Source organism: Carassius gibelio, chromosome B5, assembly GCF_023724105.1.
Source record: "Carassius gibelio isolate Cgi1373 ecotype wild population from Czech Republic chromosome B5, carGib1.2-hapl.c, whole genome shotgun sequence".
NCBI classification, from domain to species: Eukaryota; Metazoa; Chordata; class Actinopteri; order Cypriniformes; family Cyprinidae; genus Carassius; species Carassius gibelio.
The window spans coordinates 38,522,029-38,536,469 of record NC_068400.1 but is presented as its reverse complement, the minus strand read 5'-3'; the positions used below and the strand labels follow the sequence as shown (position 1 = coordinate 38,536,469).

At 37.4% G+C, this 14,441-nt stretch overlaps 1 protein-coding gene across 1 annotated transcript; it reads right to left on the bottom strand.

Moving 5' to 3' along the window:
* Positions 1-1,393: 1,393 nt before the first annotated feature.
* On the bottom strand, positions 1,394-12,817 carry LOC127957522 (E3 ubiquitin-protein ligase RNF128). The gene is made up of 7 exons (XM_052556094.1): positions 12,225-12,817; positions 9,942-10,192; positions 7,177-7,248; positions 6,865-6,947; positions 6,651-6,747; positions 3,308-3,479; positions 1,394-2,154 (listed from the first exon to the last, which is right to left on the bottom strand). Exons 1-7 carry the CDS (start codon positions 12,643-12,645, stop codon positions 2,057-2,059), a joined length of 1,194 nt encoding a protein of 397 aa, XP_052412054.1. The 5' UTR covers positions 12,646-12,817; the 3' UTR covers positions 1,394-2,056.
* Between the last annotated feature and the right edge of the window lie 1,624 nt (positions 12,818-14,441).

Here is a 14,441-nt window from a genome sequence, read left to right as displayed (position 1 = left end):
TGAAACCACCATAGTGGGACTGAATAATAATGAAACAGCCTACAAGGAGGATGTCCAGCATCTGACAAAATGGTGTTTCCGCAATAATCTGGACTTGGATCCAAAACCAAATAATTATATTTGACTTCATAAGATCAAGGCATACTGAGCACTCTGTCCTCTGCATACAGGGTAAGAAGGTTGAGAAGGTAGAGAGCTTTGAGTTCCTTGGTGTCCACATCTCAGCTGTCCTTACCTGTTCCGCACACATTTCCCATCAGTTGGGGAAGGCACAGCAAAGACTGTACTTCTTTAGGAAACTGAAACAGGTGCACTTTCCTCATCACCTGCTGACCAATTTCTATCGGTCAACAATAAAGAGCCTTCTGACCTATTGCATCACAGTGTGGTTCAGCAGCTGTACAGAAGAGAATAAAAAAAGACCTGCAGCGGGTGGTGAATGTGGCAGAGCACACCAGTGGCACAACACTACCTCCCCTCAAAGACATCTACACTGGCCGTCTTAGAAAGAAAACCAGCTGTATCATAATGGACCTCACTCATCCTGGACATCACCTGTTTTCCCCTCTGCTCCCTGGGAAGTGATACAGAACAATCAAAACGAGGACTAACAGATTAAAGAAGAGTTTCTTCCCTCAGGCAGTCAAATGCATAAATCCTCTTTCCCTTCTTCTGCTCCCAAGCATTGTTTAACTGTAAACCAATATCTCAGGTCTACTGTACAAGTGCAATAGTACACACACACACACCATAATGCATTTTGCACTAATCTGTAAATACCTCTCATATGTTTACACAAACCTTACACTGTTACACTATGCTTATTATTCATACATCCTGATATACATTCTTATAGCATACGCCAATACTATGTATGCTTTGTTTAATTTGCTTCAGTTTGCACTACAATATCTTGCAATAACCATTGTATACATAAACTTCTGGAATACCTCTTTTCTTGTCTATTTTAGTTTTATTTGTATCTATTTATGTTTGTCTATAATGCCAATACCTTGTGAGCTGCCAAAACACTCTTTTGTTGTTTAAAAGAATGACAATAAAAAGCTATTCTATACATTTGTAAGTTTTAAAGAACAGTAGGCTAGATCTTGGTGTAATGTTAAAAGTCATAATTTGCGGTTCAGTGATTCAGATTAAATTAATAGCAGTTCCAATTTATGTTAAGTGCTTTTGATTCATTGAAAAGAATCAATGATAAGTGATTAATTCGATTCAAGTATCAGACTATACTGGATTGCGCTGTAGATTTGTTTATTCGTTTTTGGTTTGTTTGATTTCATCATCTGCAGAAGAATACACAATTGATAATAGTTAAGGGAAATTAACTATAAAAATAATGTAATAACGGAATAGGTATAATCACACACACAGACAATTTCATAAAATATTTTATTTGCATTGTTAATGTCTGTACTATTATTTGAAAGAGTAAAGAAATATTTTCATCCCTTATTTAAATATAAAAATCATGAGAACTCATTCCTTTAGAAATACCCCTATTACGTCTAGACCTATGCGATGAGTAATATACATTTGCACACATATATAAGTGTAAGGCACAATATTTCCGAAATTTTAAATTTCCATAAAAACTGGAACAATATAATTTAATAAGTCACAAAAACAGGGGAAAAGTATAGTTTGCATTAAGTCCACTGATTTACAGCAGATGGAGCACTCTCTTTCTCTCTCTCTCTCTCTGTGCGTCTCCATAACTGCTCATCATGATGCTTAGGGAAGGCTGGGAGTCTTAAAACCTGAACACAACCACAGCGGGACTCAAACCCGGAATCAGAAATCATAATACCCTGGATTAACCACAGACAATTAAAAGATGATTCTGATTGATCCAAAAATCATTGGGATCACCCACAGTGACAACAGTCAGAGAGAGAGAGAGGGAGAGAGAGATTTTAAAGGCACTTAGTCAGAAACTAATCAGAAAAGGGCTCAGTAATGCTTTGATACAAGTCCTCAAATCAAAACCCCTCATTCATTTGTGTGAGTGCATTTTATCAGTGTTTGTTTGTGCTGCTCAGATCCTAACGTCACTCTGGCTCTGGCTGTGAACTTCACCCTCGAAGGCTAGATTGTCATAGTGAGGCGACATATCCAACTGCTCCTCTTGCGCACCTACAAACCAATCAGACAAAAAGATCAAAATCACTCGATTCAGACTTTGGTTTCTATAAGTATATTTTCAAGTTACAAACCTCATATTGAAGGTACACTGTGAACAACTTAATCCAACCAAAAATGCCACTGATTAGGCAAATAAGTTATTAAACATTTATTTATTTAAAAATAATAAATTATACAGCATAAAAGTCCCATCGGGATCTCATGATTTTGGATCACAGATTTTAATGCAAAATCAAGCCAAATTTGCATTATTTGTGGTAGCTTGCATTTTGGTCTTATTTATGTAAAAAAGAAACAAAAACAAATAACCTTCATCCTGATAGGAGGAAAAGCAGTATTTCTAATCAAAATCTGAATCAAAACAAATGAATGTCTTGCCTCTGTATTGTCATGAATTTCACAGTAAAATAACAATAAATAAAAAAAACATTTTGTAAACAATATTATGTATATTTCACCAGTAGATTTAATTTAAATAAGTACATTATTTTACTGGATATGTACTTTTTAATATTTCGAGTGAGTGCAATCACTGATCATACTTTTAGAAGAAAAATAAAACTGTAATAATAATGAACTGTTAAATGTAAAATAGACAGTGTCACTAAATATGATACTGTACTGATTCAGTGATAGTGAATTAGCTGTTTAACATGCAGAATTTCTGCATTTTCAGCAAAGTATACCTGCATATTTCTATGCTGGTGTCACGTTTGCCTTTTGCATGAGGGACCAGGACCGCAATTTCAGTAACTTTACTTCCACAGTGCTTAACACTAATTACTTCAGTACATCATGATTATTGGTGGTTATCACTGCAAAACACTAATCTTGCAATAATTTTTAAGAAAAGCTGCAGGAAATTCAATTTTGGGCTAAAAAAAAAAAAAAAAAGGAAAAAAATCCTGGTGGAACTGATATATAGTTTTTGACCTGTGTGTCCGTTTATTCACACCCACAACTAACACATATATGTAAATGAATATTTCTATGACTCTGTTAACATGAATGTGTGACATTCAGCACAGATGCTCTGCCTTCCTGTAAATTTGCATGTGCAAGGTTAGTATAAACACAGCAAGTTTGGAGTGAGTTCCAAAATATTGGGAGAAATATGATTGTGGTTTCTTTAAATTGTTTTTACCATTTTGTGAGGCTTCAGCAGAACCGAGGTGTTCGTTTCCGTGCATGGATGTATATCCAGAGGATGCTGTCTCACTCTGTGTGTGTGACACGGTCTCACTCTGCAGGTCCTCAGAGGTAGCAAAAGATCTGAAATCAGGCACTGAAATCTGTGGCTGCTCCTCAACATCCATCTGCAAGAGAGAAATTCAGAAAAGAACATGTCAGCAAACATTGGGCCAAATGTGTGTGTGCACTGATCGAATGTTCAAAACTGAAAACTAGATATTTCCTCCAATTACACACTTAGAACCAAAGGGGAACTGAATGCTACACGCTGCCAAAGGAGGAAGAACTAACTGAGCTAATTCTCCTACTTTCCGTGTATGCAAGGCATGGTGACTAAGCAGCAGTGCAGCTTTATAACTACAAGTGAGAGAGGATCCACCCAGCCTTCAGTTACTGTAATCAAGGTTCATTTACTAACACCACATTTTCATGAACACTATTTACAACAGCTAAGCTGCTTGTGTCAGCTCGGGTCTTTGGAAAAGAAAGAACAAAGGTGAGCTCCCAAGGTGCAAGAAGCTCAGTGGGAGGTGCTCCGGTGTTCAGAACAATCCATCCCTTGGGTATCACCCAATTTTACCAGTATACTGTCAGCCAATGTGCCGTCCTTAAAGAACAAGATGGCTTACATTAGGGCTGGGATTAAAATACCAACAGCACATTAAATACAGCAACAAATTCTGCCTAACTGACAGATGAAATAGTCAATCTCTGCTCAGTGTGAACACAGAACAGCTAAAAGAAGTAAAAAGATGTGTTTTATGGATAAAACTAGCTAGTAAGCTAGCTGCAATACATGCATTTAAGAGACAGCACACTGTACATCTTTCACATCTTTGCTTGTGGAAGTTAAGGATGGTCCCACAGGTAACCCTGTCAAATGCATCCTCTCAGTCTGGAATGGGAGCAGGATCAAAGAGACTTACAAAGGACAGTACGGGAACAGAATGTAACACCATAGGAGTGCTGCCCAATCTGTCAGATATTTTCACCAAGGTGAGCATGACTAAGCATCCCAGTTAGATCTCACTGCAGCAGAGAGGTGAATACCACCATAGCGCAGACATTAAAAGTAGCAATGTTTTTGTAATAAGTCAGTACTATATATTTGGACACAGGAACATTTTTTTATTATTTTAGCTGTTGACCAAAAGTGCACACTCTGAGCTTTAATTTGAGGGTAATTGGAGGAAAGGTTAAGGAATTACAGCTCTTTAATATGTATCTCCCCCTTATTTCAAGGGACTATAAATGATTGGACATTTGACTCAAAAGCCATTTAATGGACAGATGTATGCTATTCCTTCATTATTTCTATATCAGTTAATCAGGTAATCAGTATTGTTTCATAAAAATGAGAATCAATTAAAATCGAGATATCTATATTTTTTTACTCAGCCCTAAACATTACTGTTAAAAAGTTTGGGGTCAGCAAGATTTTTTTTTTTTTTCTCGGAAGCCTGCATTAATTTGATAAAAAATATAGTAAAAACTACTTCAATTTAAAATAGCTGTTTTCTATTTTAGCATAGAATGTAATTTATTCCTTTGATAGCAAAGCTGAATTTTGAGCATCATTACTTCAGTCTCACATGATCTTTATTTATTTGAAAAGATTTTTCTCCATATAATGGACTTCAATGAGGACCAATGGGTTGAAGGTCCAAACTGCAATTTCAGTGCAGCTTCAAACAGCTCTACATGATCCCAGCCAAGGAATAAGGATCTTATTTAATGAAGAGATCGGTCATTTTCTAACCACAAATGCTCATCTTGCACTAGGTCTACGATGCACATCCACGACTTCACGCATTACACAGTCAAGATGAAAAAGTCACACGTGATGTAGGTGTAAGTACCACCCCAGCATTTACAAGTGTGGAGGAGCAGGACCATTCCAAAGTTGCTGTATGTTGAAAGATACATATTTATATGTCTTTGTATGAGTTTGTTTAAAATTTCTATTTGTGTTTATATCGGTTAAATCTTTTGAAACCTAACAGATTTTACATTTTTTGCTAGATAAGACCCTTATTGGTCGGGTGGGATCGTGTAGAGCCCTTTGAAGCTGCACTCGAAGTCCACTATACTGATAAAAATATTAATTTCTTTTTGACTGAAGAAAGAAAGACAAACATTTATTCTGGAGTGAACCAAGTCTTTAAAAGTCGAACATTTATATGAAGTAGAAATCTTATAAAACATGAACATGTCTTAGTTGAACATGTGACAACCTTTGAGCTGAGGTGTGACACTGCTTATAATGCTCTATCTACCTTCACTCACAGCTACAATAAATTATTTCATTTATATATGTGACCAAAGACCAAAGAACACCATATCTCTCCCAGCAGCACACAACATTAGTCAGCACAAACATCAATGAACTTCTGATCCCTGTCGCACTCCGCATGACTCAGAACTCAAACGCTCTACACGCATGACTTCTCACATGGTACCAAGATTTCACCAAAAAAAGCATATGAACATCTGTTCCTCTACCACATGACCAACAGAGAGAATCTGACTTCTCCTTATACTTTTCAAAGTAATAATGCATAATGCTTAGTAATGTTATATTCTTCATTTTGCAATTTCTCAAAAATTTGTATTGCCATGCTAACACTTTAAACTGAAACCGAGGGAAGAGGAAATAGTTACTGTTTGTTTGCATTTTTATCTTACTGTTTTACTGCGTAAACACTACTTGGACTGTGTCAAAAACCTTTATTTCACAACGCGTCTCCTTGTGTGTTTTGGCCAACGTGAATTACCGTAGATGCTCTTACCGCGCGGATGTTTGATATATTTGCTTAGCGGCAAGTAAATAATAATAAAAAAATAATAAAAATAATAAAATCAAGAGCAAGATCGCGTAAACTGTTAATACCGGCTATTGTAATATCAGCATCAGGTAAGATTACTCACGTTCATTTATGTACTCAGTTACATAATGTTTTAATTACATTTAATTACAAAAAAAAATAGGAAAACAAGTTAAACTAAAGGAACCACACATTAACATGGTTTTGTTATACTAGCCATTTAGTATTTATTGTGTAATAATACTAAGGCAATCATTCTGAATGAATGCAATGCACGCATACAGAACGCGAGATCTCTGTGACGCCCAGATGCACAAATCAGACCCTCCCACCTGTGTAATAAACAAAGAGATACTAGTCCCGTCCAAATTGGTTCATGAAAATCACAGACGTCAGGTGGTAAGAATCGAAACTCAAACGTAGTTTAGAAAACTAGTCCCGTCCGAATAGTGCTTTAGTGTGAAAACTCACCTCAACTCCAAGGGCTTTAAGAATGTCACACTTGCACATTGGGCAGGTTCTGTGCTCCAGTAGCCATGGCTCTATGCAAGATTTATGGAAGAAATGACTGCAAACACAAAAACAGCGTATAGCAACATTAAAGACCAGAAAGTCTGGAAAAAGTCAGATTTATAGAGAAAACAGTGATTGACGGAGAACAGAACGGAATGAAAGACAGACATACTTGCATGTGAGAACTGATAGAACATCTCCTGGTTTATACAACTCAATACACACTGCACAGGCATCAGCATCAGGGCCAGTCTCCTGTAAAACAAACACACACATGCACAAATCATCAAAACACTGTTCCAACTGACGGTTCTTTAAGATCTTTGTATATCTGCTTTTATCCTGGTGATAACAACCCATTAAATTTTTTTTTGTCTATACGAGAGTTAAAACACAGAATAAACACAAATCCAATAAAAAATCAAAACAAATATAAATAGAAGATAATTATTAAATGTGAACAAACACAAATGTTGTGATGTACCTGATCCCCTTGTCTCAGTGTGCGGACCTGCAGCTGGCCAATAGCCTTCTTTGCTTCAGATTTCAGCTTTTTCTGAAAAAAAAGAGAACAGAAACAGCTCAGGATGTGTGACAGCTCGTGTCTTGGTGTTTTTGGTCTGGTCTCCCTGGTTTTTCAAGAAGTGTATGAATATTGTAAAACTGTAACACGAGTATCAACAGAAAGTATATTCAGACGTGTTTGCTCTGCTGTATAAACACCTAGAACAAAGAATTATTTAAGTACATTTAAAGGGACACACAGAAGTATTGCTGACTCATTCACACATATAGTGGCTGCATTAAGAACTTGAGACACACTTAAAAATCTATGAATGTCAATGCATTAGATAACCAAAAACAATTAGCTCAAGCTAAACCACATTGACACGCACAAAAGAGCTTAATCCAGATTCAAAACTCACATTTCAGACAAGATAAGGAACCTGATTGCTGGTTAGATTTCATAATGAATCACTTTATGAATGCTTATGAAACTGGGGCGAGACTTTCCTCTCATTAGAGTTCATTACTATTCTGACTAAGGTCTATAGACTAGCTATACCAAACAGTGTTTACATGCATTCACGCAAGACCACACGAAGCTCTTAGTGAGGAAACAATCATACCCATACTAAACATCAAACAAATGAGACACAATGACAAACTCACTCTAATAAACGTTCAGAAGCTATGTTTTGTCTGTCAACATGTTTAAGAGATTGACAGCTGACTGTTCACCAGCAAACAGTAGGCCTTAATCTAAAAATCTTGACAATCCACTTTCTTTGCACACCTTACACGCCTTTAAAACAGTATTTCTTGGAGCTCTTTATGTTTTTTCCATACAATGAGTGTTATCTGAAAACATGCAGTATGAGTCACACTGTGAATATGAAATTCTATGAATATGAGACATGTCAATTCTAAGTATGTTTAAAGAAGGTAGTCATTTTTATTCCTCACACAAACATACTAAACTAAATACATTCATTCATCTACATCTCTTTTTCTCCTTTACATAAATCTATTTAGCATTGTAAGCGGTTTATGATAATTATCAATATTTACAGTTTAAAGTATACAGCCGTTAGTACACAAACTAGAGCGGAAGTATAATGCAGAAAAGAAAAACAATGATTTCACTTTCTGTTTTATATTAAGAGTTATTACAGGAATTACCATCACGACTGTAAATTAATTAGGCATTCGCAGAAGAGGCAAGTCTTCAGCAGTTTCTTAAAAGTTGTAAAAGTCTAAGCAGATCAGGGAAGAGGTAGGTAGTCCAGAGAGGAACAGAGAGGGTGAAGGTTCTAGACCCTATGACTTTGTACCCTCATTGTAAACAAAGCACAACTGTTACATTTGCTAGCTGTAAATGGTGGGAGGGAGCATACACATAGTGTTCTCTTCCAATGGCAGTCTTGATGGCCAACACCAAAGCCTTGAAATTTCTGCAGTTCGCTACAGGAGCGACACAAAGAGGAATGTGACGTGGACCCTCTGTGGTGAACCATTTTGTTGTAGATCACCTGCAGAGTATTGTGCTGCCCACATTCTGTCCAATTTGAGCAGTTCTGTGGCAGTTAATGATTGCATACAAAAGTAATTAAAAAAAGCAACAACACTGATGTGTCGCTGATGCCCGACAGATATTTAGCAACTTCTACTAACAATTTCTAGGCCTGTCTGCAGCCCAAGTTCTGTAGTGTGAAATGTATTTTGACTGAACATGACATTGATGATGACAGACAGTTGAATAGTGTGGAAAAAAAAAGTCAGTCCAACAACTTTGAAAGGCATGTTGTGTATATGTTAACATTAGTGTGTTAGCTAGAAGTCCGGCCAAGCGTTACAGCAGTATTGCAATGACAAGAGCTCAGATGAGAAGCTGTGCAGCATACTCAGAATCAAGGTCGGATTTTCCTGATGGTACAAAGCAAAACCATGCATTTACCAGGCAACGACTGAAATGTGAGCAGTAAAGCTCAACGGGTCTGAAAAGCCCTTTACTTAGACACTTCCTTTAATTTTTTTATTTCCTTTTTCCACTGAGCAAAATAACAAACCACTGAATGGGTATTTTTTTAGCACAATCATTTATTTTGGTTTCGTATGATTAAATATTCCTTGGTACTACTTCCCTTTGAAAAACAAGATTTTTAGAAACATTCCCAGTTTAACTTCAACTTTCTCTGTGTCTGTGGGTGATCATCTCTGACAACGTAAAGAGAAATGGATTGTGATTTTATCCAAAATCAAACATTTCCTTGATACTTAATTTAGGCCTAATACCAAAACAGAACCAAACTCACACACATACAGTGATGACATTAGGGCTGAAAAAGAGAATGGTATCAGAACCCAGTAATGTGAAACCAGATCAACCAGTTAGAAGCTAGATATACTAGAATAATGAACCAGCACGCATGGAGTGTCAAACTATGCTTCTGTGGTAAACAAGGTCTTGTAAAATCTCCACTTGTTCACACTGTCAGTATTTGGGTTTAAAAATTGGTAAGAAGCAACAAAACATAAATATAGAATCTTCTTCATTTAGTGTTTATTTTACTAGTCATTCTTATTTACTCAGTTGTATTTTTTTTATGTTTATAAGGATGTTAAAACAGTTTTATTGCATCATAATAACCACCACCATATGATTTTATGTGAATCTAGTTACCACGGTATATTAGTAGGGGTGTTGTTTAAAGCCAATCAAATCAAATGCCAAATCGTGTGCTGTACCTGTGTGCGGTTCTGCTGTCTGAGGCTCGTCAGTCTCCGCGTGGAGTAAAAGATGAAGTATCCAACAGTCCCCGCAGTAACGATGAAGAAGGAGACGGAGACGAAAAACACAGAATAGTGACTCATAGAGATCCAGGGACTGTGCTGCTTCCCAACGTCTATTGCTATGGAAACAGGCACGCCCCTCTCTAGCAACCGGACCAGCTTCAGTCCATTGGTGTAGCTAATCATGACTGCAACGATGCTCGTGCCTAGAAACGCACAGAGACGAGAGAATACTGAAAACATGAGCAGCACGTCTGCGCAGAGCAAAGCACACCGTAGTGCTGGGCAACCTGTTGGGTGAGGAGGAAAAACAGAGTGGAAACTTCAACAAACATGCAACATCAAACCTGCTTACTAACACATACTCAAATAAAATACGTTTTAAATTAAGGGAGAGGAAATTAAGCAAACTTGTGTCATGCACGAGACACAGTGATCAAGGACAGAGTTTGTTTAATGAGATTCTTCTTATATTTTAGACTACAAAAATGATGGGAAAAAATTACTTAAAAAAAAAAAAATGACGAATAATATAGAAATCTAGAGCTAAAACTATAAAAACACATGTTGTTACTTGAACTGAAATCTAAATAAAACAGATTTTATTTTAGCTATTTAACATGGCAACAATTCTCATTTAGTTTAACTTTGTGGTAACACTATTTAAGGGTGTTCTTGATGCATTACTATTGTGATGCACTTCTAGGTGGTTGTCCTGCTTCGTCATTAAACAAGCTACAGGTCGTCCAAAATGCAGCAGCTAGAGTCCTTACCAGGTCAAGAAAATATGATCATATTACCCCAATTCTACAGTCTCTGCACTGGCTACCTATTAAGTTCCGTATCAGTTACAAATTATCATTACTTACCTATAAGGCCCTAAATGGTTTAGCTCCAGCGTACCTAACTAGCCTTCTACCACGTTACAACCCATCACGCACCCTAAGGTCACAAAACGCTGGACTTTTGGTCGTTCCTAGGATAGCAAAATCCACTAAAGGAGGTAGAGCTTTCTCACATTTGGCTCCCAAACTCTGGAATAGCCTTCCTGATAATGTTCGGGGTTCAGACACACTCTCTCTGTTTAAATCTAGATTAAAAACACATCTCTTTCGCCAAGCATTCGAATAATGTATCTTTTTAACTGTGAGTGTAGTTGCATCTGTTCAAAGGTGCATTTTTATTCATTAACTTGGGTTAAACTAATTTTACTTTGTTGGATCAGCAGCTATGCTAATGATGTCTGTATTTTGTTTCTATGTTTTCTATGTTTGATAGTTCATCGTCTAGCTGACTACGTCTTATATTATTATTATTATTATTTTTATTTTTTCTAAAATCCTGTCAAATGTGCACAAACTACTAGCTACTACTAAATATTGTAGAAACATAATTTTCTGTAAAGTTGCTTTGTAACGATTTATTTTGTAAAAAGCGCTATACAAATAAACTTGAATTGAATTGAACTTGATACATGTTACATGTACTTATTATTATAATAAAAATAAAATGATGTGTAATAACATGCAAGTCACCCTAACAATAAAGTAAGTACATGTAGTTAATTATTAGTGCTCATTATTAGTACTGTAACAAGGACACCTTAAAATAAAGTGTAACCCATATAATAAAACGACTAAATAAATAAAAATAAAAAGACTATTGTAAAACAAATAAAAATGACAAACACGACAAATATTGCAAAGAAAATTGAAAATACAAATACATTCAAAATACTAACCAAAACTATAATAAAATATCAATGCTACTCGTCTACGTATACAAACACACACACACACACACACACACACACACACACACACACACACACCCTTTCGTTTTATGACATTGCACAACGTGATAAAACACGTTTATAACAGGTCACCTGAAAAGTCTTCAGGAAATTGAGTCATTGATCAGCGAATTTCTCTTTCTAAGGCTCAGTAAGTTGGTTTGCGCGTTCAAAACCAGATCGCACCAGCTAAAATATGCGACTCTAGTCCGGTTCTTTTAATATCCTGATGACAGACAAGAGTTTGGAGAGGTGGAGAGGAGAGGTCATATCAGCCGTCACCTTTACACAACTTACACAACACAACGCCCGGGTTAGAGTACAACTGGAACTAATAGAGGCCAGAATTTATCAGAATAATTAGTGACATGGCAACAGTTTTATATACACGCATACTAAAATGTTCAGCAGCTCATCTGTCGCCCTGAGCCCTTTGGATCACATACCTGGGTGGGACATCTGAATGACCCGATTTTCTGCCCCATAGTCGTTGAAAATGATAGCAGCTGCGGCTCCGTTCATGGCCGCGACGTTAATTTTATCGGTGAAAGTGCATCCGTTACCGCGCTGGATTAAGGCGATCCAGACCCTGGAGTCGTTCGATCGCTGATACAAGGTGTCATCTTCACAGCCATAGATCGGATCGGCTAATAGCACGTAACCCACAACAGAAGTTTTGGGGGAGTCTTGCCCATACAGCCCCATCTCCTCTCGCAAACTTTTGGTTATGTTTGTTTCAGGGTCTGTGTAGGAAATATTCAGGTATGCAGTGGACAGGTAACTGGCCTGCGCCAAACACACACTCGACACCTGGAAAACAGAGGCCACCAGCAGCCACGAAAACACATCCCGACCAAGAAGCCCCATGATCGGCACACCAGCCCTGCCGCTGCTCTCTTCGGTTGAGTTCAGAGCACTTCTTGAAATAAGTCTGGTTGTTAAAATGACTCAAAGGTGGTTCCACAAACTCACGTAATCGATAGCTCCCTACTGAGCGCCTACAGGTGTTCTAGTAACGCAACTGAACGCAAACTCTACCTCGCTGAGGTCACTGTACCCGAAGCCACGCCCACATCTCTCTCTTAAAGCAACACACGCTGTTTTTCTCGCTTCATTGGTGCTCTTACAAAGTGTCTGGATTATATGGTTTATTACAGTTTTTTAACTGCCACCACACAAAATCTTTACTTGTCACACAGTTTCTGAAACCTGACACTCAAACACCAGAACCACACACCAAATCTGCAAAACCAAACACTAACATTCTCGGCATTTGACTATGTTTTGAATTTCATAAAACACTTTTTTGCAAAGCATAACACTTAACACTTCTTTATGTAACACACAGAAATCAACCAGGAATTAATATTATGGAAAAGGTGTTTTCAAATGTTTGCTTTCAGTGCCTTACACCAGGGGAGTTGTGGTTTAGTGGTTAGAGAGTTTGACTTCTTTGAGTCTTGGGCTGGCAATTTCACAACTGAGGTGCCCTTGAGCAAGGCATCGAACCCCCAACTGCTCCCTGGGCACCGCAGCATAAATGGCTGTCCTGCGTGTAATAAATGCACAGCATGAATTCTGTATGGGTCACCATACATGGGTCACCATACTTGGCTGTATGTCAAAAATTATTTTACAAATTATGTAAAAGTACAGAATTTGAAGTTAACGTACATCAAAAATGTTACCATCTATTGCAAAACTTATTATAAAAATACATTACTGTAGTTGAAAGTTTCTATCTGAAAGGGAAAACTGACCATATCACCCTGCAGCTCTCACCTGGTCACCCACTGAAGCTAAGCAGGGTGGTCAGTACCTGGACAGGAGACCTCCTGGAAGAGGTGCTAGTGAGACCAGAAGGGGGTGCTCAACCTGTGTTGGTCCTAGTGCCCCAGTATGGAGACACTATATACTGTCAACAAGCCCTGTTTTCAGATGAGAATTTAAACTGAGGTCCTGACTCTCTGTATGTATTAAAAATCCCAGGATGTCTTTTGAAAAGAGTAGAGGTGTGAATTTGCCCATTGGCCTCTGGCCATCATGGCTTCCTAATCATCCCCATATCTACTGATTGACTTTTACTATGCACTAGTACTATGGCTGCCGTCACATCATCCAGGTGGATGCTGCACACTGGTGGTGGTTGATGAGATCACAATGTAGAGCGCTTTGAATGCCTAGAAAAGCACTACATATATGTAACGAATTATTATTTATTATTATTATTAATGTTCAATCTTCTCTTGTGTATGTGGTAAAAGTGAGTAGATACCATGCATGTCAAGCTAGATTGTAAAGGCAGGTGACCTCATACAACTTAAAAAACTTGGGATACAGTCCATGACTTGTATATGGACTACTTTTATAATGCTGATATGCTGATGCATGATTCATGCCGTTAATCTTTTTTTTTTTTGGAACTTGAAAGGCCCTAGTGCAAATCCACTTTCATGAACTTTCAGAACTTCCACTTTTGTAACCAACTGCTAAAAGGTTTGGAATGGTGGGGAAATTATGATGATAAAAATGATAAAAGTATATGTTTTGGTCATCTTTGTATTAAAGTAAAAGTTACCATATCGGTATTTAAAGTACATTTCATTGGATGATTAAATATAAGGAGACATAAACTTATGTGAGCATGATTGAAGTGTTAAGTG

Excerpts from the sequence above, each read along its gene's own strand:
- LOC127957522 (XM_052556094.1), bottom strand. The coding sequence starts at position 12,645 with ATGGGGCTTCTTGGTCGGGATGTGTTTTCGTGGCTGCTGGTGGCCTCT. Across the intron at positions 10,193-12,224 it reads CATTCAGATGTCCCACCCAG|GCACGAGCATCGTTGCAGTC; the intron begins GTATGTGATCCA and ends GTGCGTTTCTAG. Across the intron at positions 7,249-9,941 it reads GACAGCAGAACCGCACACAG|AAAAAGCTGAAATCTGAAGC; the intron begins GTACAGCACACG and ends CTTTTTTTTCAG.